At 36.6% G+C, this 24,212-nt stretch overlaps 1 protein-coding gene across 1 annotated transcript; it reads right to left on the bottom strand.

The window, feature by feature from the left end:
• Positions 1-411: 411 nt before the first annotated feature.
• Positions 412-22,551, bottom strand: LOC114476968 (transmembrane protein 254-like). The gene is made up of 4 exons (XM_028468989.1): positions 22,432-22,551; positions 11,704-11,807; positions 3,997-4,056; positions 412-973 (listed from the first exon to the last, which is right to left on the bottom strand). Exons 1-4 carry the CDS (start codon positions 22,516-22,518, stop codon positions 853-855), a joined length of 372 nt encoding a protein of 123 aa, XP_028324790.1. The 5' UTR covers positions 22,519-22,551; the 3' UTR covers positions 412-852.
• Between the last annotated feature and the right edge of the window lie 1,661 nt (positions 22,552-24,212).

Consider the following 24,212-nt stretch of genomic DNA (forward strand, 5'->3'; position numbering starts at 1 on the left):
GTTAAAAATATTACTGTATGTACATTATTTATGTATATAGATGTATGTGTATATACACATATGTAGCTAATAGATAAAGTGGTTGTACTGGTTATAAGAGGGGGTAGGATTAAATAAGTCAGACTTATTCCTAATCCTTTTTTAAACCTACAGTATAAATGTTTGAAATCTCTCTTTGTGTTTTTCACTTGTTTTGGAAACAACTTGTTTGTGACATTCTTTTTATTTTATATGTATTGTTTTTTGTTTTTACGTGTTCAACAATAAATAAATCAATATTAAATCAATACGTTTGTCTGACCTGTGAGATTATTAGCATGTTAGTGATAGCATGCTAATTGGTTTTAATGTTAAATTCTTCTTGAAAAATTTAAACTAACATAATAAAAAACATTATTAAAAAAACAAACATTGGTTGCGCAGTTTGTTTATTCCCAGCATGTTATTATAACGGTTTACCTCATTATGATACATCTCACTGTAAAAAGGATATTTCTAGTTTGCACAGCAACAAATTAGCATGTTAGTGTTAGCATTAGCATCACGTATGAAGGTAGTAGTCAGTATAAAAGAGAAGACAAAGCTCAGAGGCACATCTTGGTTTTTGAAATAAGAACACAAAGTTATTTTCTTCATATAGTTTCTCTCTTTTTAAACAAATAATGCTTTAAACCTGTGGAAACATGTGAACAGCATTCAGCTCTGAGTATTGTAAACATTAGAGTTGGTCCACCATAAAAGCGGGTTTCATTATTAAATATGATGTAAAATACTGTATTTCACAGTAATCAGGAGGAATAAGCACCTTATAGAGTAAATAAAACTCAAAGGTAATGAAGTGATGAAGGTGAGTTACTGATGTTTGGGACGTTCAGGGTTGAACTTTAGCAACAGGCCGAGGGAGGCCACGCCAAACAGAAAGGTCTGGAAGAACCAGAGGCAGCGGGAGCTCACGCTGGTGATGCCTTTCACACTGCATGGAAACAGGAAACAGGAAGTGAGTCAGACCTGTGAGATACCTGGGCTGCGTCCGAATAGTCCCTCCTATCTCCTTTCCCATAACCCAGTGGATGACGTCACAAGCTTAAGGAAAGGTGTTGGGAAAGGAGTTATGTAAAGGCCATCACGTTTGCTTTGACAATGAGACACTTCCACTAGGTGACGTAATAATCTGAGGTTAGTGACGTCTGCTGTGGATAAAAACTACAAATTTTCGGTATAACACTTTCCTCTGATATAATCTCAAATCACACGGTTTGAATATAAAGCAGGTTACCATGGCTACGAGGAACAAAAGTGAAAAGAACGTCACATTGAGAATCACACTCACTAATATGAATTACATTGAATAAAACATAATGTGGCTAAAAATGTCTGATCACTTTTCATTGAACCACACAGTGTCTGTTTTATGTCAGTTATAATCTGATCATATGTCTGCATATCATAATATATGGGTTTTAGATTATTTATTTAAAGTTGTTCAACGCATATTATTGCATTTGTACGGTCATCGTGAGTTGACGGGTGTGCGTTTCCCTTTAAATGTTGTCGCCACAAGGAATTGTGGGTCAGCATTTTCAGTCAGTTCGTGTCAATCCAGAGTTTATTTGACTTTTTACCGTCCAGGGCTGTGTCTGAATATTCCCTCCTATCTCCTTCCAATTCACTTTTCTTTAACCCCTGGAAGTGTTTAAGTGGCGGCCATGATAAAGAGCGTTCCAATTCTCTAAAAGCAAAAGAAAAGAGGCTCAATGCTTCCTTTATAACCTCCTCTAGCCTAGGAAACACTGATGCATCCTTTACCAAAGGAGAACACATAATGCTGACCCACAATTCATTGCGGCGACAACATTTAAAGGGACCTGATCATCAGAGCGTTCACGAAAAACTCACAATGACCGACAAGGGACTGGGATCATGTAAATTACCAATGCAATAATATGCCTTGAACAACTTTAAATAATCTAAAACCCATGTATTAGTATTAGTATTAGTATTAGTATTAGTATACTCTGTGGTTGTAGAAAAGCGGATCAGAGACATTTTAGTCACATTATGTTTTATTCAACATAATTACTTCACCTAGGAATGCTTTGTGTGGTTGTACATGTGTATGTCTACAACGTTATGTAGGCCTATATCTGGCATAAATGTAACAATTTCATAAAATCATACTTATTTTGGATTAATATTGATTAGTGAGTGAAAGGTGAGTGTGAACAACCATTCTCAATGTGACATTCTTTCTAGGCTTTACACCGATCTGATTGCCTATATGGGATCGGCCAATATTTTTCATTTTAGGCAAATAATGTGATCGGCTATAATGTCTTAATTCGCCGATCCGTTCATTGATGTCATTGTTGTGATGAAACGTACTGTAGATGCTCCCACCGCATTGTTTTATTTGTCTCATTTACACCAAAGAGTTGTTTACTCTACGTGACACGACTTTATTTCACTCATTTGTGCAAAAAGGTGAAAACCTATAGCCTTGCGAAGCCACACCCACTTCCACAGTTTTTGTAAGAAAGTGGATCTGGTGATGCCGCTGGTTCTGCTCATGTCCTCAATCCAGAATAGATCGAGCCAATAAGAGCCGAACAGGGAAAAACACGGGGGTCAGTGAGAGCAGTAGCTATAGATGAGATTTATAACACACATAAAAACTTTAAATCAGGCGTAGAAAAATGGTAAACTTGACCAGACCCAGGTGGATTGTAAAGAATGCTGTGCTGCTCAACCTTACACAAACTGAGGGGCTCACTCATATCGATATGGCGCCGCTGCTCCCGCCCCCATCTCTGCCCCCACCCAGAGGAAGATTGGAATCAGAGTTCCAGCAAAACTGGTGAGAAAAATATCAGAAATAACTTTGTCCAAGGTGGTACTCTGGCAGCTCCCTCTACCTGAGATAAAGACATAACTGACCTTAGATCTGTTTTCAAAAGTGTATTTTATTTATTTTAATTTCATTTTATTCTTTAGTTTGTCGTATAGACATTAAGTATGACTGTTAAATAATAGTTTTCATCTTTCTTTGCACAAGCAGCTGTGAAAGACCTAATAGTGAAAGGTTATTATTATTCAAATTATTAATTATAAACATTATAAATGTTAATGCTAATGTCTCAGCCTAATACCTGCTGAACAGTTCATATTAGTATCTGTGTAACAGACAGGAATATAGACATTATACTATTGAAAGTGTCACTTTAAGTCACTCATTGAGAGTGATGATGTCACTGTTCAGTGTTCTAAATGTGAGGAACCACTTCCTGTTCCTTATGTTGAATCTGGTTCTAAATCCCAACGCTGCTTGTTTCTGTTGTGCTTTTTAAGAAGCTAAAATAAGTTACATGAAGTGATACATAGAGAGATACTAGTAGAAGTAAATTTGCTGCTTAAAAGAAATACAATACATCCTTTGGTACCATACTGAATCACATCATATCACATTGTGTAGAATTGAATCGCCATCAAATAAATATCAAACGTATCGAGTTGTTGTCAGTGATGGAGATTCACATGCCTAATTCAGACTGCTGGAAAAGTGGGAAAATGTAAAAAAAACAAAAAAAAAAATTTCAAATATGGGCAGCTTGAATTGGTTTTGGCCCGTGAGCCCCAAATTGGACGTAAAGCCTAGTTGTTTCAGTTTGACTTTTGTTCCTCGTAGCCTGATAGCCTCTTTTCCTTTGATTTACATTCAAACATCAGCAGTTAGAGGGAAAGAGTTACACATGCTTTTAGTCCATGTGTAGTTTTTCACAACGGCAGACGTCACCAACGTTCACCGCCGTCGGATTATTATGTCACCTAGTGGAAGTGCATCTGATTGTCAAAACAAACGTGATTTGTTTTCCAAACTCCTTCAGGATATCTCCTAACACCTTTCCTTAACCCGTGATGTCATCCATGGGGTTAAGGAAAAGTAGATATGAAAGGAGATAGGAGGGAATATTCAGACGTAGCCCAGCTCAAAGCTCTCACCTGCACACGACCAATGAAATGAGAGCCTCGGCCAGGTGGACGACCCAGGTCCACATCCACCTAAAAAAACAAACAAAAAGAAAAAATCTGCTTTAATGAAACTGCCACCATCTTTGAGAAAAAAAACATCTAAAACTTATTTAAATAGTTTGGATAATAATTAATTATATTGAGGAATTGATTCATATTTCTATGATCCAACTAAAGCTGTCCTTCCTGACACATTTCAATCTAAAATCATTTTAAAAGGTAATACATTTCATTTATTTAATGGATTTGAGCACAGCAGACTTTATTTGGATGTGTTTTAAAAGTTCCTTTATTATTAAAGACGTTACTGTCTGTGACGTCGTGCTGCAGCAAACAAACAAAACGGAGAAGCCAGCGAGCGAGAAATTGATCAATAATCCAATTCTGGGTCCATTGTGTGAAACACTTTGTCTTTATCACAGACAGATATTCTAAAGCTATGGTTCACTGTGTCCAATGTCCAAATAAAATGTGAGTATATTTGACAATAAACGTTGTTTACTTGTTTATGTCCATCATTAATTTATAGATGATTCTATTACAATGAACAGGAATCAATGAAAGCTCACCTGTGCTGTCCAGTATTCAGGGATTTATTTCACTCACTGTACACACTACTATTTTAGATGAAAAGTGGCAGAATTCATTTAAAATCACTGAATCATTTTGGATCAAATCCTTATAAATGAACAAATAACATCCATGTTGAATAACAAATTGTTACAACCCTAACAATAATTACTACAGACTTTAAACATGTGATACTCGCTGTAAAAATCACTAAAAACACAATCTGATATGAGCTCTGAAATGTGCCATTCATCAAAGAAATACTGATTTAACATGATTTGGTTAAAATAATCCGTCCGACTACTAGTACTACTAGTAAATCTTTTGTTTTCACTAGTACTCCTAGTGAATCTTTTGTTTTCACTAGTACTCCTAGTGAATCTTTTGTTTTCACTAGTACTACTAGTGAATCTTTTGTTTTCACTAGTACTACTATTGAATCTTTTGTTTTCACTAGTACTACTAGTGAATCTTTTGTTTTCACTAGTACTACTATTGAATCTTTTGTTTTCACTAGTACTCCTAGTGAATCTTTTGTTTTCACTAGTACTACTAGTGAATCTTTTGTTTTCACTAGTGCTACTATTGAATCTTTTGTTTTCACTAGTGCTACTATTGAATCTTTTGTTTTCACTAGTGCTACTAGTGAATCTTTTGTTTTCACTAGTGCTACTAGTGAATCTTTTGTTTTCACTAGTGCTACTAGTGAATCTTTTGTTTTCACTAGTACTACGAGTGAACTAAAACAGTCTACTAGTACTACTATTGAATCTTTTGTTTTCACTAGTGCTACTAGTGAATATTTTGTTTTCATTAGTACTACTAGTGAATATTTTGTTTTCACTAGTACTACTAGTGAATCTTTTGTTTGCACTAGTACTACGAGTGAACTAAAACAGTCTACTAGTACTACTATTGAATCTTTTGTTTTCACTAGTACTCCTAGTGCATCTTCTGTTTTCACTAGTACCACTAGTGAATCTTTTTGTTTTCACTAGTACTACTAGTGAACTAAAACAGTCTAGTACTACTAGTGAACTAAAACAGTCTACTAGTGAACTAAAACAGTCTACTAGTGAACTAAAACAGTCTACCAGTGAACTAAAACAGTCTACTAGTGAACAAAAACAGTCTGCTAGTACTACTAGTGAACTAAAACAGTCTACTAGTATTGCTAGTGAACTAAAACAGTCTACTAGTGAACTAAAACAGTCTACTAGTACCACTAGTGAACTAAAACAGTCTACTAGTACCACTAATGAACTAAAACAGTCTACTAGTGAACTAAAACAGTCTACTAGTACTACTAGTGAATCTTTTGTTTTCACTAGTACTACTAGTGAATCTTTTGTTTTCACTAGTACTACTAGTGAATCTTTTGTTTTCACTAGTACTACTAGTGAACTAAAACAGTCTACTAGTACTACTATTGAATCTTTTGTTTTCACTAGTACTACTATTGAATCTTTTGTTTTCATAAGTAATACTATTGAATCTTTTGTTTTCACTAGTACTACTATTGAATCTTTTGTTTTCATAAGTAATACTATTGAATCTTTTGTTTTCACTAGAACTACTATTGAATCTTTTGTTTTCACTAGTACTACTAGTGAATCTTTTGTTTTCACTAGTACTACTAGTGAATCTTTTGTTTTCACTAGTACTACTAGTGAATCTTTTGTTTTCACTAGTGCTACTAGTGAATATTTTGTTTTCATCAGTACTACTAGTGAATCTTTTGTTTTCACTAGTACTACTAGTGAACTAAAACAGTCTACTAGTACTACTAGTGAATCTTTTGTTTTCACTAGTACTACTAGTGAACTAAAACAGTCTACTAGTACTACTATTGAATCTTTTGTTTTCACTAGTACTACTAGTGAATCTTTTGTTTTCACTAGTACTACTAGTGAACTAAAACAGTCTAGTATTACTAGTGAACTCAAACAGTCTACTAGTACTACTAGTGAATCTTTTGTTTTCACTAGTACTACTAGTGAATCTTTTGTTTTCATTAGTACTACCAGTGAACTAAAACAGTCTACTAGTGAACTAAAACAGTCTACTAGTACTCCTAGTGCATCTTCTGTTTTCACTAGTACTACTAGTGAATCTTTTTGTTTTCACTAGTACTACTAGTGAACTAAAACAGTCTACTAGTACTACTAGTGAACTCAAACAGTCTACTAGTGAACTAAAACAGTCTACCAGTACTTCTAGTTAATCTTTTTTCTTCACTAGTACTACTAGTGAACTAAAACAGTCTACTAGTACTACTAGTGAACTAAAACAGTCTACTAGTGAACAACTAAAACAGTCTACTAGTACTACTAGTGAACTAAAACAGTCTACTAGTGAACTAAAACAGTCTACTAGTACTACTAGTGAACTAAAACAGTCTACTAGTGAACTAAAACAGTCTACTAGTGAACTAAAACAGTCTACTAGTACTACTAGTGAACTAAAACAGTCTACTAGTGAACTAAAACAGTCTACTAGTGAACTAAAACAGTCTACTAGTACTACTAGTGAACTAAAACAGTCTACTAGTACTACTAGTGAACTAAAACAGTCTACTAGTACTACTAGTGAACTAAAACAGTCTACTAGTACTACTAGTGATACAGTGATAACAGCCATAGTTAAGCTCTACTAGTGCTCATGCAGTTACGTGCCTCAGGTTCCTGACACGCCCACCGCGCGTAAGGAGATCAAAAGCGCGTAGTCTGTCATTGAAGGAGGTCTGAAGGAAAGGAGGCGGACTGGGCCATGATGTCATTATTTTTGGGCTGTCTAGAAATCACAGAGTTTTCCTAACGCCTGTAAATGTCATTGAAACCCGTGAAAATTATAAAGCGCACTTTTAATTTGAAACACCTTTGTTGATAAACAATGTAACAGGTTGATTTGATCAGATTATTGAGTGTGAGGATCGGACACATTTTTCTGTCTGTGCCACAGTTCAAATCTCTCTTTTCCCCCTTCACACTAACGACAGATTAATTTGTTTGTTTGTTTGTGTGGAAATCCTGATTTTATAAACTTCAGCTGAACAGCTCCGTGATATGAGAAGAGATTTGTCTCAAAAATATTCACAATTTTCACATGTATTTTTCAAATCCACAAATATATTTACAATTTCCATGTGTTTTTATTTTTTAAATTTTACCGTGGTTTTTTTTTTTTTAGATTTTCACCTGTTTTTTTTAGATTTTACCGTGTTTTTTTTTTTTAGATTGTCACGTGTTTTTTTTTTTTTTTTTAGATTTTCACATTTTTTTCAGATCTACAAATACATCCCTGATTCATGTGTTTTTCTCATGTATGTGTGTATTTATCATGAATTATGATGTGTAAATCTTCAATTGTGCTTGTGGATTGAGCAAAGTGCGTTTGTGGATCGGCCCGTGTGTGAATTCATTTTTGAGACAAACGTAGTAATTATTTTATCGTTTATGATTTATCGTCAAAAACATTCTCACCGGTAAGAATATGTCATCCCACGATAAAAACGATAAAATCCCATGTCTGAAATTAGCGAGGGCCACGAGCTGTTTGTCCCTCAATTTAGCCAAGAATGCCCCAAAAAAACGTGTTCCACAGGACAAAACTGCCTCTGTTTGTTGTCAGCTTATTATTCTCTGGAGTACAACGTTGTTTACGGAAGCTCTGACGTGCACCGCCACCGCCCCCTTCACACACCACTGTCTGTGTGTGTGTGAGGTGATCGTCACGGCTACCAGAAGCTACCGTGCTGTGATAGATCATGGACCACTACTTGGTTAAAACCAGATAACCATCCAACAAAGTGAACCAATCCAAGTTCCTCCATCAGATCCACCCAAAGTTCCACAAACGCAGGGACAGAGATGAACCTGTACCAACGATTATGAACTGGAAGCTCAACTAAAGCTAACTATGCTAAGCTAACCCACCAACACACAGACTGAGCTAAGAGCTAACACTAACCACTCCATATAAGGAATAATAGACCAAATAAAATGAACACGTTTTACTGTCATAAAACCACAGAGAACTATTGACTTGTTTATGATCAGATTTAACACTTGTATGGAAGAATAAAATACTAATAATTCGTCCCAATTTGTGAAACGCAATATTTTTAAATAATATTTCACGTGTTCACAGACAAAGCTGGTCCCATTAGACTAATGTAACTATTGAGATTATTACACATAAATATACTGAATGATTAAATCATCAGCTTGATCTGGTTTAATTATAGGAAATCAGAGAAATATTTATTAACCATAAATTTATCTAACTCATAAGATGAATGAAACAAGATTAAGCAGCAGTAAAAACACTGATGGAGTTATTTTTGCCTTTTTTTTTTAACAAAATAATTTTATTTCAAACGAGGAAATAAATGAATTACATACAATAATACTAATAGAGTGACCCACATGCATAAATAAATTCCATAAAATATCAGCTCAACTCTATGAGTCAGCAGATATTGTAGCCTTTTTAATGTGTCTAATGTTGATGTATTAACATTTATTTGTGTTTGTTAAGAACCTGTTCACACTAAGTTGTGAATTTTTTATTATTACATTTTATTTATAGTTTTTATTTATCGTGATTTTTATCGTTATCGTGATAAATACCAGAAATTATCGGGATAATTTTTTTTGTCAATATCACCCATCGCTAGTAAGTACCGTCTAGATAATTTCATATGCTTTTTTATATGTGGAACAGCGGGCTCTCATAAACCACTAAATGTGTCTCAAACATTGGTTTCCTAAAGTTTTATCTACAAATTCAAAACAATGTGTGCAAAGTGTAAATTATTTAAAAAGAAAGTATTATGACTTGAATCGTAAATAAATAGGGTCTCCTTTGTACAATGTAGCTAAATATTGTCTCCTATTGACAGAAGTGTGATAAAATGGCCTCTACAGCATAAAATAATCCTGTTTAAATAAATTACAAAAAAAAACCTAAAAAGGAACTACGAACATTTCCCAACAGTTTTTAATCAATTGTTTAATCTTTCCGAGTACCCCCTGCAATATGCTCATGTACCCCTAGGGTTAAACGTACCTCAGTTTGGGAATCGCTGGTGTAGAGCACCACCATCCACTAGGGGGCAGTAATGAGGCATCTGCTAATCACGTCACCACAATCACCACACAAACAATACATTTTCAATGTCTTGTATTTCTTTTTTTTCTGTTTTTTTTAATAGTATGTGGCCCCTAAAGAGGAAATAAAATAAGTGTGAAACTTGACTTGGTTTTTTAACGCACAAATCTCTGCTCAGTACAGTTTTCCAGTGCTGTTTGCATTTTTTGATCTTTGTCTTTATTGTTTTTTTGACTTGGTTGTGTCAGTGTGTGTGTGTGTTTGTATATACACACATTATTCTTCCTTTGATCTTAGCCCCTTGCATTGTTTTGAAATATTTTCTGTTTACTGCTTATTGTTGTCACTGGCAGCCCGTTCTAAACGACATAATGTATAACCCCACTATACAGCTGTTGTATGCTGTCATATCTATATTTGTGTTATTAAATACATTAAAAAGAAAGAAAAAAAAACAATTACTGCAGTTTTTCTGATTATAATACAACACTTGGTTTAACAACAAATATTTTATCATATTTTTAATAAATTTTTATTAAACATTAAAAAATGTTTGATGACACTTCTCTTGATGCATGTGATGATATATTTTATATAACACAGAGTAAAAATGGCATTAGTCCCCAGTGCACCAGTTTGGCCCAATAAATGATCCTCACCACACAGAGAATCAGATATTAATAATTTACCAATAAACTAATCAGGCTGCACTTCAAGTATGACAAAAAGAAGGAAATAAAAAAGGATACCTTCTAAAACTCTTTTAGTGTTAATGAATTATTAAAACCAGAATCTTTAAATTGATTAAATAGATTTTTAATTTTTTTAAATTTTTTTAATAAAAACTCATTAAAATTATGAAAAAGTATTTTTTGACAGGTGGAGGAGTTCAAGTACCTCGGGGTCTTGTTCACGAGTGAGGGAAGGATGGAGCGAGAGATCGACAGGCGGATTGGTGCGGCGTCTGCAGTGATGCAGAGTCTGCACCAGTCCGTCATTGTAAAAAGAGAGCTGAGCCAAAAAGCGAAGCTCTCGATTTACAGGTCGGTCTACGTTCCAACCCTCACCTATGGTCATGAACTTTGGGTCATGAACGCAAGAAATGAGTTTCCTCCGTAGGGTGGCTGGGCTCTCCCTTAGAGATAGGGTGAGAAGCTCAGTCATTCGGGAGGGGCTCAAAGTAGAGTCGCTGCTCCTCCGCATCGAGAAGAGCCAGATGAGGTGGCTCGGGCACCTAATTAGGATGCCCCCTGAACGCCTCCCTAGTGAGGCGTTCAGGGCACGTCCCTCCAGAAGGATGGCCCCGGGGAAGACCCAGGACCACGCTGGAGAGACTATGTCTCTCGGCTGGCCTGGGAACGTCTCGGGGGTCCCCCCGGAAGAGCTGGAGGAAGTGGCCGGGGGAGAGGGAAGTCTGGGCCTCCCTACTGAGGATGCTGCCCCCGCGACCCGGAAACGGCTAAGCGGGAGAAGATGGATGGATGAATGGATTTTTCGACAAAGCAAGTGTTGTAGTGTGAGCAACAGAACTCCTTTGATGGTTGGATAGAGTTATGTCATTAGTATACAGTACATTAGAGTGAAATTAATAAACGGTATTACTAATAAAAATCCATACACATGAATAAAAAGTATTTTTTCTCAAATCAAGTTATAAATTATAATGCAATGTAACACATGTTCGGTCTAGAACTGGTAAATGTGAACATATCATAAATGCTGATGGCCAATCTTTTGGCGTGCTTGTACTACAATGTGTGCTGTTGGGATTCACTTTTCGTAACAAAATAAAGTTTTTAAAGGCTTTATGTAAGAAATAAATTAGAACTATGATGCTGTAATTTTAGCTTTTGGCTTTAAAGAGTGGCACTGCTTACTTACAGCAACTATAAACATAGGAAATGAGGACTATTGGACTGGGATGACACCAGTACGGAGGACTGGGACGACGCTACTGTGATGATGGAAACTGCAGAAAAAGGTTGAAAATCTTACATTTTGTACAGAACGTGGGAGTAGTTGTCCACCAGGTAAGAGCAGAAGCTTCCAAACAGTCCCAGATAACTGAGGGGGAGTTTCTCTGGTACGTACACGATGCACTGGGAAAACAGGAGCCTTCAGTCAAACACCCCCCATGCACCATGATAATGCAACAACACAAAACAAAGAAGTCAGTGTGTGACAGTCCAATGATGTCATTGAATTCAGGGTGACTACAGGTAGGAAGAAGTTAGATTTTACATTTTTTAAAAACCAGCAGTCACCCTGGAATTGTAATTGAACATGGGTAATTTAAAATGGAAATGTAATTGAAAAATGTACCTGTAATTGACCCCAATTATATATGAAACTGTGTCTATATAAACTCAACATGTGCATAAGCATTAACTCATGCTGGTTGTAGTGTTAGCAAACAGGCTAACCACGTAATGTGTGTCAAGCTGCTGCTGCCTGTTGGGCAGTTAAGTTACCTCATTTAGATTTAACACTTGGATTTAGATATAACATTTAGATTCAACATTTAACATTTAGATTTAACGTTGACATTATATTTTTACAAGAAAGAAATATCACAAATTTCACAAATATTGCTGTAAATCTGGTCAAAGTAACAAAAACCACTACATACTGTAAATGTGGTTTGTTGCTAATTTATTTTAGCATGTGCTACTCTACAATTGGTCCCCATAGGTTGACATGAAGAGAAGCTTTGAGTGTGAGGTTACTGGTTTGAACTGGATACTCTGTGGTGGAAATAATGAAGTGGATGACTTTACACCAGAGGCTCTTTGTAGCCGTAAACAAAGAGCTGCTTTACTAGCAAACACACAGCAACACTTTGACACAGTTTCATGGATGATTATCAGTGATGTGAAACTAAAACAGGGGTTTTCATCTGTATTTCTCGTGACTGACTGAATGTGTGTTCCAGTGGATTCAGGAGAGTCTATCAAAGTCCACCTGTGTGTGACCTGTTGTTGCATCAGCAGGTATTTCAACAAAGGCCAGACGCTGCCAGCACACAAAAGATCATTGTTCCCTCAGTTCTGGGTCGTTCCATGTCACTTCAACTCATTTTCACAACATCCCACGCACTTCGGTCTAAAAAAGTCTGAGATTTTTACCAATTGTTCGAGTGTAAATGCGCGATGTCGTGCCACACCAGGTATGTGAGATATTACCGTGTCAAGTTGGGGCTTGATTTTTTTTAAAAAAAGGTTCATTTTGGGTTTTTTAATGAGTAATCCATGAATTTTCCTTCCATTTTCTGCGATCACAGAAAAGCAGAGTCTCTAATTACTTAGAGTAACTAAACCCCAAACCCACTTGTCTCTGCTTAATATATGTTTATTAATCCTAGTCCCACTTTTCACATTTTAGTTAAAGTATTTTAATGTTAAGTATTTAGTTGTAAAATGTCAAAGTTACTGGCCTCTAATGGTTAAACGCTGCTATTACAACTGAATTTTTCTATTGGCTGAAACAGATTCTTTGGATTCCCCTTCGTCATCAACTTTCCACTGTTGACCCCGCCCCTCTTATAAAAGCTGAGAGGAGGGTTTCCTCCAATCACAGCCCTCAGTGAGCACTGATTGACAGCCAATGAGGAAGTCCACTGTGTTCTGTGTGAAACAACACCGCTGTTTTTGATTCTGGTCTAATCAGAGGGTTCATCAAACTGTGTGTGTATTTACAGACACATCTATGCAATGTGTGTATTCCTGTCTGTCTCAGTGTGTGTGCAGACGTGTGTGTACGTCTCATCGCTGTGTGTGTGAGGTGATGGGAGAGCAGGGCTGTGTGTGAGCTTCACGTCATGATTGTGTGTGTCTGTAGTTGTAGTGATGCATCTCAACTGTGAACTCACTATGTGTATGTGTGTGTGTGTACAGACACATCAGTGTGTATTACGTCTGTCTCTGTGCACAATTTGAATTTCCCCCCGAGTGGCAGGTCAGCAGAAAGCAGGGTTTAGTTAGTCTTTAAGTGTCCTATGAAAGTAGTTTTCTAGTTCGAGCACTACAGTCCCCTCCAAAGTATTGGAACAGCAAAGTCAGTTACTTTGTTTTGTTATAAACTGAAGACATTTGGGTTTCAGATCAAACCATGATTATGAGACAAAAGTTCAGAATTCCAGCTTTTATTACACTAGTACAGTGGCCCCGTCGAAAGTATGTATTCATGTGGGAGCATAAGGGGGTATATTTGCGGGTGCAAAATGTGGGTGCAATTTTCCTGGTTTAATTCTATGGGACATGTGCATGACTTCATCATCACTTTTATATTTTTGTACGGTGTATTTTTCTGTAACGTATGTTTATTGGAGTCATGTGTATTTGTGTTTTTTCTGTTGTCTTTTTGTGGCATAAAGGTTTGCTGTTTTTTTATTTTAATTATTTTGTAATGTATGTTTTTTTGGAGTCGTGTATTTTTGTATAGTTATTGTTTTTGTTGCTATTGTAGTGTGATTCAGGAGTAATTTTTGTGTATTTTTAGTATAAATATTTAGTTTTGTGTATTTTGAGCCATTTTCATATTTTTGTTGTATATTTCTGTAATGTATGTTTTTTTAAGTCTCGTACAGTGCCCGTCGGAAGTACAGTATGTATTCATATAGTGGGAGCCTAAGAAGAGTTGTCAATTATGGGAATAATAATAACATACTCTGTAGCATTATAAAGGGGTATATTTGCATGTGCAAAGTAAAACAGCGTGTGCAATTTCCCTGTTTAACTCTATGAGATATGTTTTTTTTTTAAGTCATTTTTATATTTTTTTCGTTTGGTGTATTTTTCTGTAATGTACAGTGCCCGTCGGAAGTATGCATTCATGTGGGATGATAAGTATTTAATTTAGTGTGTTTTGAGTCATTTTCATGTTTTTGTTGTCGTTTGGTGAATTTTTCTGTAATATATGTTTTTTGGAGTCATTTTGTGTGTTTTTGGAGCCTTTTTGTATATTTTTCTGCATTTCTGTTGTTGTTTTGTGTACTTACTGTATAAATATTGTTTAGTTTTTTTTTTTTTTGTATAATTATTTTTGGTTTGCCTTAAGTCGTGTGATCTGGAGTCATTTTGTTTTGTTTTTTTTGTGTAGTTTTTTTGCATTTCTGTTGTCTTTTGTGTAATTTTTGTATAAATATTTAGTCTTGTGTATTTTAGTCATTTATTGTGTGTGCCTGTCTAACTTTCACTAAACTTATCTATTTTCAGTAGTTAGGTGTAGTGGCAGGTGTGTCGTGAGTGAAGCTGCAGTAATCATCAGGTGGGCTTCACTATGTAGCACCGTTTACTGATCTGACTCAACACTACAGTCACTACCACCCAATGGATGGGTGTCGTGACACAGACTGTAACCGGACTAAATGGTGGTCCGTTACACACGTAGACTAGGGTGGCCATTTCCATAACACCAAAAAGGAGGACACTTCAAAACTCAACAAAGCTCGGATAAAAACTAAAAAATTATATCAAAATGATCACATAGTATAACTTTGTTGTACTCACCAAAGATGTGAAGGTCTACTTTTTATATTTCTAGCCTTTCCTGGCTGCTTCAAAGAGTTTTTTGTTTGAGAGAAATGTCTGTGCACTCCAACATGAAGTTGACACAAATTTGCAGTTCTGCCTTGACACTTTCCACATCGAGACGATTTCTCTCATTTCTCCATGCTGTGGTCATCATTGAAAAGACACATTCTGTATATGCATTGCTGCATGGAATGGAGAAGATGTAGGTGCTGACTTTCCTCAGGTTCACCAGTGGGACATCGCTTGGAAAACAGCTTCAGATACCGCTCCTCACTGTGGCAACCTTCCATTTCTGGGGAGATGAGAACAGTTTCCACCATGCTGTATTCCTCATAGAGTCCATCCATATCAATGTTTTTCAGTTTGCAGGCCTGAACTGCATCACTGTACTCTTCAAAAGACACAGCAGTTGTAAGGCTAAGCTTTGGACATTTTGCTGTGAAAGCTGTTCTCAGAGAAGTCATACCTTTCACTCACATATTATTTGCTCTTTCATAGAACTGAATAAAATCAGCCTCACATTTATTTGCCTAATCAGGAGTTAGCTGTTTAAGTCTGCTGTTTACAGCAAAGCCAAAAAAATGCTTCCTTCAGCCTCCTCTCAAGTTAACCTTTAAGTTCAGTCATCACTTAAAAACAGAAGTTATGCTGAATGATTTGGCCTCAAGTGCCTCAATGCAGTCCGAGAACACCTTCAGAATGTGACTGAGGAAGAGGAGGTACATCTCGGACACTTCAGTGCGGTCCTCTGCAAAGCACTTCCATAAAATCTTTGGACATTCTTCATCACCCAGGCTCTGAAAACAGCTGGTCAGGAGCTTCCAGCACTTCAGCATTCGGTCGATGGACGGCAGCAGAGACAGCCACCTTGTGACGACGTGCCGCAGCAGGTTGCACTCATCCACCTCCACAAACTCACAAAACTCCCTCAGCTGCGCTGTTCTACTGGCTGAGATGCTAAAATGGCTACATTTTCAATATCCAGATCCATGTTTCCAGCTGCATATCTTGTGGCATTGTGCAGAATGTGTGCTAAACAGTTTGCAGCAAGCACCTCGTTTTGAGCAAGTTTTAGCTTCTGATAAACACTTGTGTTTTCCATAGTTAACGCTGGCGTTGTCTGCTGTATATGCTGACATTTTTTGCAAATCCAGACCAGACAGCTCAAGTTTTGCCAGCAGCTGATTTGTTATAGCTTCCGATGTCTCGTTGCCGTCACTGTAAAAATCAAGCAGCGCATGCTGCACGCCCTCCACAAAGTGAAAATATCTTAAGACAATAGGGAAACACTTGGTCGTACCTTTATTTGAGGCATCAGTCGCCAGAGAATAGTGCAGTTCGTTTTCTTTTATGTAGTCCACATGCGCATGGATGGAGTAGGGTGCTAGGACATTTTCACATAAAGCTTTAGCTTTCCCACAGGTTACTCCTTTAGCTATTGTTGAGTCATTGTAGATCTCCCAGTCAACTTTTATTCCACAGTCTACACTCCTGTATGACTGGTGATGCTTGACGGTGTGATAAACTTTACAAAGTTCTGCAGCAGATATTTTCTCATCCTGGGGAGATGTGGCTTCACAGAAAAAGGAAAAAAGTGAAGAGGTGCCCGCGCTTTGATTGTTGCTCTTGTGCTTGTCTGTGCTAGCATGTCGATCGAGGGCACCTTTACCTTTGCTGCTTACGTCCACATCACAACGACACAGCGTACAATATGCATGGCAGTCATCCTTCCTACTTTTGGATGAATCCATATTCCTTTGTCCATTCAGGATTAAATGTAGTTTTTCTTTAGGCATTTTTGCAGACTGCAGGTGGACAGGGTGGCTTCACGTTGTCTGGCTGACCTGACGTCAACGACGTCCACATGGCTAATTTCATTACGTTCAGCACTGTTAACCAATCAAATGTCCTATATTTATTTTACGCCAATTTCATCCAATAAACTGCCACAAATACCTCTTAAGGGGAAGCATAATTGTATGTAGTGTTTTTTATTATTTATTGTTTTAGTTATTTTTGTTCAGGCACATTTACTTTACATTAGAGACCATATGAGATGGGAGAAAAAAAGATTATGTCAAAAGGAGGACAAATGGACGTCCGGCTTAAGGCTGCGCCGGAAGACGGACAGACCTTTTAAAAACCGGACGGTCCGTCTTAAAGCCGGAAATATGGCCACCCTAACGTAGACGGTGATCGATAGTGAAGCGCATCTGATCGGTGTGTGTGTGTGTGTGTGACCCAAAAGTACCACAAAAAATAAACGTTTTACAACACCAAAGTCGCAAATCTCTCTCAACGGCTCTGTGTGAGTTCACCATGTACATCCCGATGCAGTGCACGCACGCGCATCAGCCGTGTGTGTGTGTTTGTTTACATTGCAGCTGCTAGCATCTTTCTTAGCACATTGTAGAATATGAGAAGAAACACTCACCGTTGCTCAGAACAAACAATAATCATAGTGGACCCATCCGCTCACAAAAACGTTACATTGCTCTGTCTGAAGAAGCAGACTGTTAAAGTAATGACCATCAGCACAGGCACCGCCCACACTCATAGAGATGAAGGAGGAAGTGAAGTCTGTGACCCGAGATTTAAAGTAAGTTTGGAATCATGGGAATAATATTAAATAACCATGAAATATTAACTTAAATGACTTTTAGCGGTACAAAAACGTTTTTAATATCGACCTTTTTTTTTTTTTTTAACCCAAACAACTGCGACACGGTCACGTCATGAACCCGGAACCGGAAGTGGCGCGCTCTTACCGAGAGGGCCGTAATTATAAAATTAATGTTTTGACCGTTTTGCGTCACCAAATTACTCCAAAGTAACAGATGCAGACACTCGGGGTATTTGGAACGTGGATGAATAGCAGTTGATTCACAGTTCATCTGTTTCGCCTTCAAAATAGATGCCGGAAGTCGTCTCTCAACAGATGGTGCGCTAGCGCCCCCTCACACCCTGAGGTCAAAAGTTGAATAGGTTTCATTTCGGGGCCGTCCAGAAGTGAAATAAAATTAAAATAAACATTTTGAAATGACCAAATTACTCCAAAATAACAGATACACACACTCGGGGTATTTTGAACCCGTGGACCGAGTTTCAGGTCAAACTGGCACCGCATCGGGGAGATATTTGCTCCACACACACACACATCCATCCACACACACAGACCTCCCTTGAATTATAGTATAGATGGTATTTACATCTAGCTGTGTTAAACAACTCAGGACAGAGAACCTTTGGTTTGAACACACCCACTTTTTAAGTGAGCAAAAGCATCAGAAATTAACTTACAGTGAATAACATTTAATATTTGGTGACATAATCATTACTTGCAATAACTGCATCAAGCCTGTGACCCATTGACTTCACCAGACTGTTGCGTTCTTCATGTGAAATGCTTTTCCAGACCTTTACTACAGCCTCTTTCAGTTCTTGTTTGTTTCTGGTTGTTTCTCCCTTCAGTCTCGTCTTCAGGAGCTAAAATGCTCTATTGGGTGAAGGTCCAGTGATTGACTTGTCCAGTCTAAGACCTTCCACTTTTTCCCCTGATGAAGTCCTTTGTAGTGTTGGCAGAGTGTTTTGGGTCATCGTCTTGTTGCATGATGAAGCTTCTTCTGGTTAGTTTGTAAGTAGTTTTCTGTAAATTTCCAGACAAAATGGTTTTATAGACTTCAGAATTCATTCTGCTGCTACCATCAAGAGTTACATCATCAATAAAGACTAGTGAGCCTGTTCCAGAAGCAGCCATGCAAGCCCAAGCCATGACATTACCTCCACCATGCTTCACAGATGAGCTTGTGTGTTTTGGATCATAAGCAGATCCTTTCTTCCTCAATACTTTGGCCTTTCCATCACTTTGGTAGAGATTCATCTTGGTCTCATCAGTCCATTAAAGTTTTGTGGATCATCTCTACTTTTTTGCAAAATCCATTCTGGCCTTCTGATTCTTTTTGCTGATGAGTGGTTTGCATCTTATGGTATGGCCTCTATATTTCTTCTCACAAAGTTGTCTTGGAACAGTGGATTGTGATACCCTCACTCCTGTCCTGTGGATGTTAGTAGTGATGTCACTGGCTGTTGTCTTTGGGTGTTTCTTCACAGCTCTCACAATGTTTCTGTCATCAACTGCTGTTAATACCCTTGGCCGACCTGTTTCATGTCTGTTGCTCAGTACACCAGTAGTTTCTTTCTTTTTCAGGACATTCCAAATTGTTGTATTGGCTATGCCTAGGAATGTGCGATATTTTATCAAAAACATTCTCACCAGTAAGAATATGTCATCCCTCGATATAAATGATAAATTGCCATGTCTGAAATTAGCGAGGGCCACGGGCTGTTTGTCCCTCAATTTAGCCAAGAATGCCCCAAAAAAACGTGTTCCACAGGACAAAACTGCCTCTGTTTGTTGTCAACTTATTATTCTCTGGAGCAGAACGTTGTTTACGGAAGCTCTGACGTGCACCGCCACCGCCCCCTTCACACACCACTGTCTGTCTGTGTGTGAGGTGATCGTCACGGCTACCAGAAGCTACCGTGCTGTGATAGATCATGGACCACTACTTGGTTAAAACCAGATAACCATCCAACAAAGTGAACCAATCCAAGTTCCTGCATCAGATCCACCCAAAGTTCCACAAACGCAGGGACAGAGATGAACCTGTACCAACGATTATGAACTGGAAGCTCAACTAAAGCTAACTATGCTAAGTTAACCCACCAACACACAGACTGGGTTAAGAGCTATATATAAGGAATAATAGACCAAATAAAATGAACAAGTTTTAAGATTGAGATTAAATCGGGGCTTTCGCCTTTAATTGACCATGTAATGTTAGTACATTAATGGAATTTGTCCTCTGCATTTAACCCATCCCTGAGGAGCAGTGGGCCAGCCATTTTTGCGGCGCCTGGGGAGCAGTTCGGGGTTAAGGGACTTGCTCAACATCCCACAGTGACGGCCCAGGTGAGGCTTGAACCGGCAACCCTCCGATTACAAGGCCACCACTTCCCACTTTACTGTCATAAAACCACAGAACTATTGATTTGTTATGGAAGAATAAAAGCTAAACATGTTACACGTAATAACTAATGTCACTATTCATTCATCCCAATTTGTGAAACGCAATATTTTTTAATTATATTTCATGAGCAGTAAAAACACTATTGAAGTTATTTATGCTTATAATGTGCTTTTTTTTGTAATAATTTTATTTCAAGTGAGGAAATACATGAATTACATACAATAATACTAATAGAGTGACCCACATGCATAAATATATTCCATAAAATATCAACTCATCAACTCTATGAGTCAGCAGTAATTGTAGCCTTTTTAAATGTCTCTAATGTTGATGTATTCACATTTATTTGTGTTTGTAAAGAACCTGTTTACACTAAGTTGTGAATTTTTTCATTTTTAAAAATTTATTTACAGTTTTTATTTATCGTGATTTCTATCATTATCGTGATAAATACTAGAAATTATCGGGATACATTTTTTTGTCAATATCGCCCATCGCTAGCTATGCCCAATGTTTTGCTTCCCACAGACAGCTCTCTGGTCTTCATGTTTGCTTAACAGCAAATGCAGTTTTAACAGGTGAAACCCAAAGCTAAAAACAAGAACTATTTAATATTTAAACACTCAATCTAAAAGTCAACACCTAAGCAACTAGAAACACCATCAGTCACATGTTCCAATACTTTTGCTAACTTAAAAAGTGGGCGTGTTCAAACCAAAGGGTCTCTGTCCTGAGTTGTTTACACATCTAGATGTAAATACCATGAAACAAAAGCTGGAATTCTGAACTTTTGTCTCATATTCATGTTTTGATCTGAAACCCAAATGTCTTCAGTAAACAACAACTAAGGAAATGACCTTGTTGTTCCAATACTTTCGTCCTTTCAGAATGATTATTTTGTAAAGTTACAGTTGGTTAATGAGGTTATATTAGGAATAAGCAGGTGTGTTTGTGTTTTTAGTTTAACTACTAAGTGGTTTGCTTGTTGCTAAAGTCAGTGACTAATGTAACTCCAACGGACTTTGTACGTTAGAATCGGACCTCGGCTATCACGAAAAGTCAACACGGGCCATAAACGGCCCTCAGACTTATAAAACACACACAATGAAGACAAAACTACACAAAAAATGAACAATTAGACAAAACAGACTAAAAAAAACACACACAAAGCAACAAAAACATGCAAATTAATGAAAAAAATTACACAACAAAAGATTCCAAAAAAAGTTGAAACACACAAAACACCAATAAAAACGCGAAATAAATATTTAAAAAAACACTCAAAATAACAAATATACGCAGAATATAAAAATACACAAAATGACTCCAAAGAACATTCAAATCAACAACAAAAACAAAATAAATTATAAAAACAAAGTTACTCGAAAAGAACACAAAAAATACTCCAATAAATATACTAAATAATTTTTAGATGATAAAATAAACAAAACAAAACACACAAAATGATTAAAAAACTAAATAATTCTGAAAACAGACAACACAAAATTACTCGAAAAGAACACAAAACAACAAATTAAAACACAAATAAATTAAAAAATTAAAAAAAAACAAACAAAAAAACAAAAAACACACAACAACAATATATATATTTTACACAAATTACTCCAATATTATGTACAAAACATAGTATAATTAAATATACAAACAAAAGCACACAAAGGACTATAAAAAACACAAAATGACCACACACAAACAACAAAATTACTCCAAAAGACACAAACAACAAAAATAATACTTTACACAAAATTACTATTAGATATAACACACGAGATATACAAATGAACTTAAAAAAGATACAAAGCAAAACGTAAAAAACAAAATGACTCAAAAAACACACAAAACACAATATAATGTATTTTTAACAAAAAGATTCCAATAAATATACAAAATATCGTATTGTATAATAAAATATGAAACAAAAACACAAAATGACTATAAAACACACCAAACAACAATCAACATAAAAGAACAAAAAGGAAAAGAAAGAGAAAAAACCCCGAAACGACAAAAAAAAATAAATAAATAAATAAATAAATAAATACACGTAAGACAACTCACGCGCACACGCACACGAGGAAAAACACAGTTGTTTCCTGTAATAAATGTAATATATAATAATAAATGTAATAAATGTCACTTACACCAAAGAACGTGATGGCCATAGGGATGGTGAGCATCCAGAACACACTGGTTCTTTTAAAGTAGTCACATCCATCACTTTTAGCCATGACTGCTACAGACGGTCCGTCCTGGTCCTGGTTCCGTCCTTAATATGTGACCGTGTGGAACAGAGCCCAGAGGAACTAAAGGACCGGGAACCAACAGAGAAACAGCGCCACCTGCAGATATTACATTATTATTTTTATTAATAATCGTTTCAAAAGATTAAATACTACGTTATATTCTAAACATACAGACAATGACTAAACAATCCCTAAAAAAAATGTAACAAGTTGGATAAAATGTGAAGAAATATACACAAATGTTTCACAAAAAATGGATGTACCAGTTTATAAACTGCCATAGGAAATGGATTGATGCTGTGTAGTATATTATATCATTATTAGGCGTTTTAAAATATGAATTTATAAATATTTCTAATGCTGTTTCTATAAGGGGCGCTGAATGTAAAAAATCGGTCACTGTTTCATAGCCGACATATTTTCAACATTTTGCAATTTCCCCTTTCATTTGAGACAAATTTATGTAAAACAGCATGTTCCATATCATTGTTAAAATGTGTAAACATGAAAAATAATTCTAAATGTAAATGTTAAATTTAATGTTTACATAAATGTAAATGTAAATGTAAATGTAGAATGTAGAATGTAAAATCGGTCACGTAAAGCTAAATGTTTAGAAATTATACAAAGTGGGCCGGTCGGCGCCGGTCAAACACTAGGCACCGCCCACCCTCCAAGGTCTTCTGCATTCTCGGTGTCTTCATCACTGGTTAAAGTACAAAAAGCATGCTGGTACTCTCAGTGAATCTACGTCTGTTAAAATGGCGAGGGAAGTCGTCCACATTTGGAAAGACCCCACAATGTCTCGCTCTACCCCTCTCCTCACTCACTGAGCTGCAGTCAGGGATGTGGGGGCAGAGCCTCGTGATCGACAGGTGCTGACCTGCCCACTTTGCATAATCTATAAACATTTAGCTTTACACTTGGTGACCGATTTAAAATTTTGATTTAGATATAACATTTAGATTTAGATTCAACATTTAGATTTAGATTGAATAATCATATTTATATTTAACATTTATATTGAACATTTAGATTTAGATTTACATTTATTTTTCATGTGCCCACATTTTTAACAATGATATAGAACAGAAATGGGAAACTGGTGGCCCGTGGGCCACATGCAGTCCTTGGTCTAATTGTATGTGGCCCCCAAAGTAAATGTTCAAAATGACAGAAAAATACACAAAACTAAAGCTGGAATACTTAAAAAAAAAAAAGAAATACAACAATGCAGGAAAATACAGTAAACAACAATAAAAACACAGAAAATATTCAAAAACACACAAAACTACAACAAAAATGAAGAAAACGACAACATTAATACACAAAGTTACTCCTTTTAACACAAGATGACAACAAAAGTGCACAAAAAGACAATAAAAACATAAAAAAATGACTATGGCAAACAAGCAAAATGACAACAGATACACACAGAAAGATACTCCAGACAAAAAGAATTGCCCAAAATGCCTCATAACAAGCAAGACAAGAACAAACATACACAGAATGACAGAGAAATGCACAAAATTGCTATAAAATTATTTGGTTTGTCCTGTGTTCATTTTCATTTTTGGTCAAAAATGGTCGTTATTCTAAATGCTGACAACAATATTGATAATAATGTGGCCCTTTGATCAAACAAACACATTTTGTGGCCCCCGCAGTGATAGAAGTTG

Source organism: Gouania willdenowi, chromosome 15, assembly GCF_900634775.1.
Source record: "Gouania willdenowi chromosome 15, fGouWil2.1, whole genome shotgun sequence".
NCBI classification, from domain to species: Eukaryota; Metazoa; Chordata; class Actinopteri; order Blenniiformes; family Gobiesocidae; genus Gouania; species Gouania willdenowi.

Bases quoted from the DNA above. Each gene is read 5' to 3' on its own strand.
- LOC114476968 (XM_028468989.1), bottom strand. From the start codon at position 22,518: ATGGCTAAAAGTGATGGATGTGACTACTTTAAAAGAACCAGTGTGTTC. The intron at 11,808-22,431 runs GTAAGTGACATT...CTGTTTTCCCAG, and splicing joins TGGCCATCACGTTCTTTGGT to TGCATCGTGTACGTACCAGA. The intron at 974-3,996 runs GTGAGAGCTTTG...GTTTCCATGCAG, and splicing joins ATTTCATTGGTCGTGTGCAG to TGTGAAAGGCATCACCAGCG.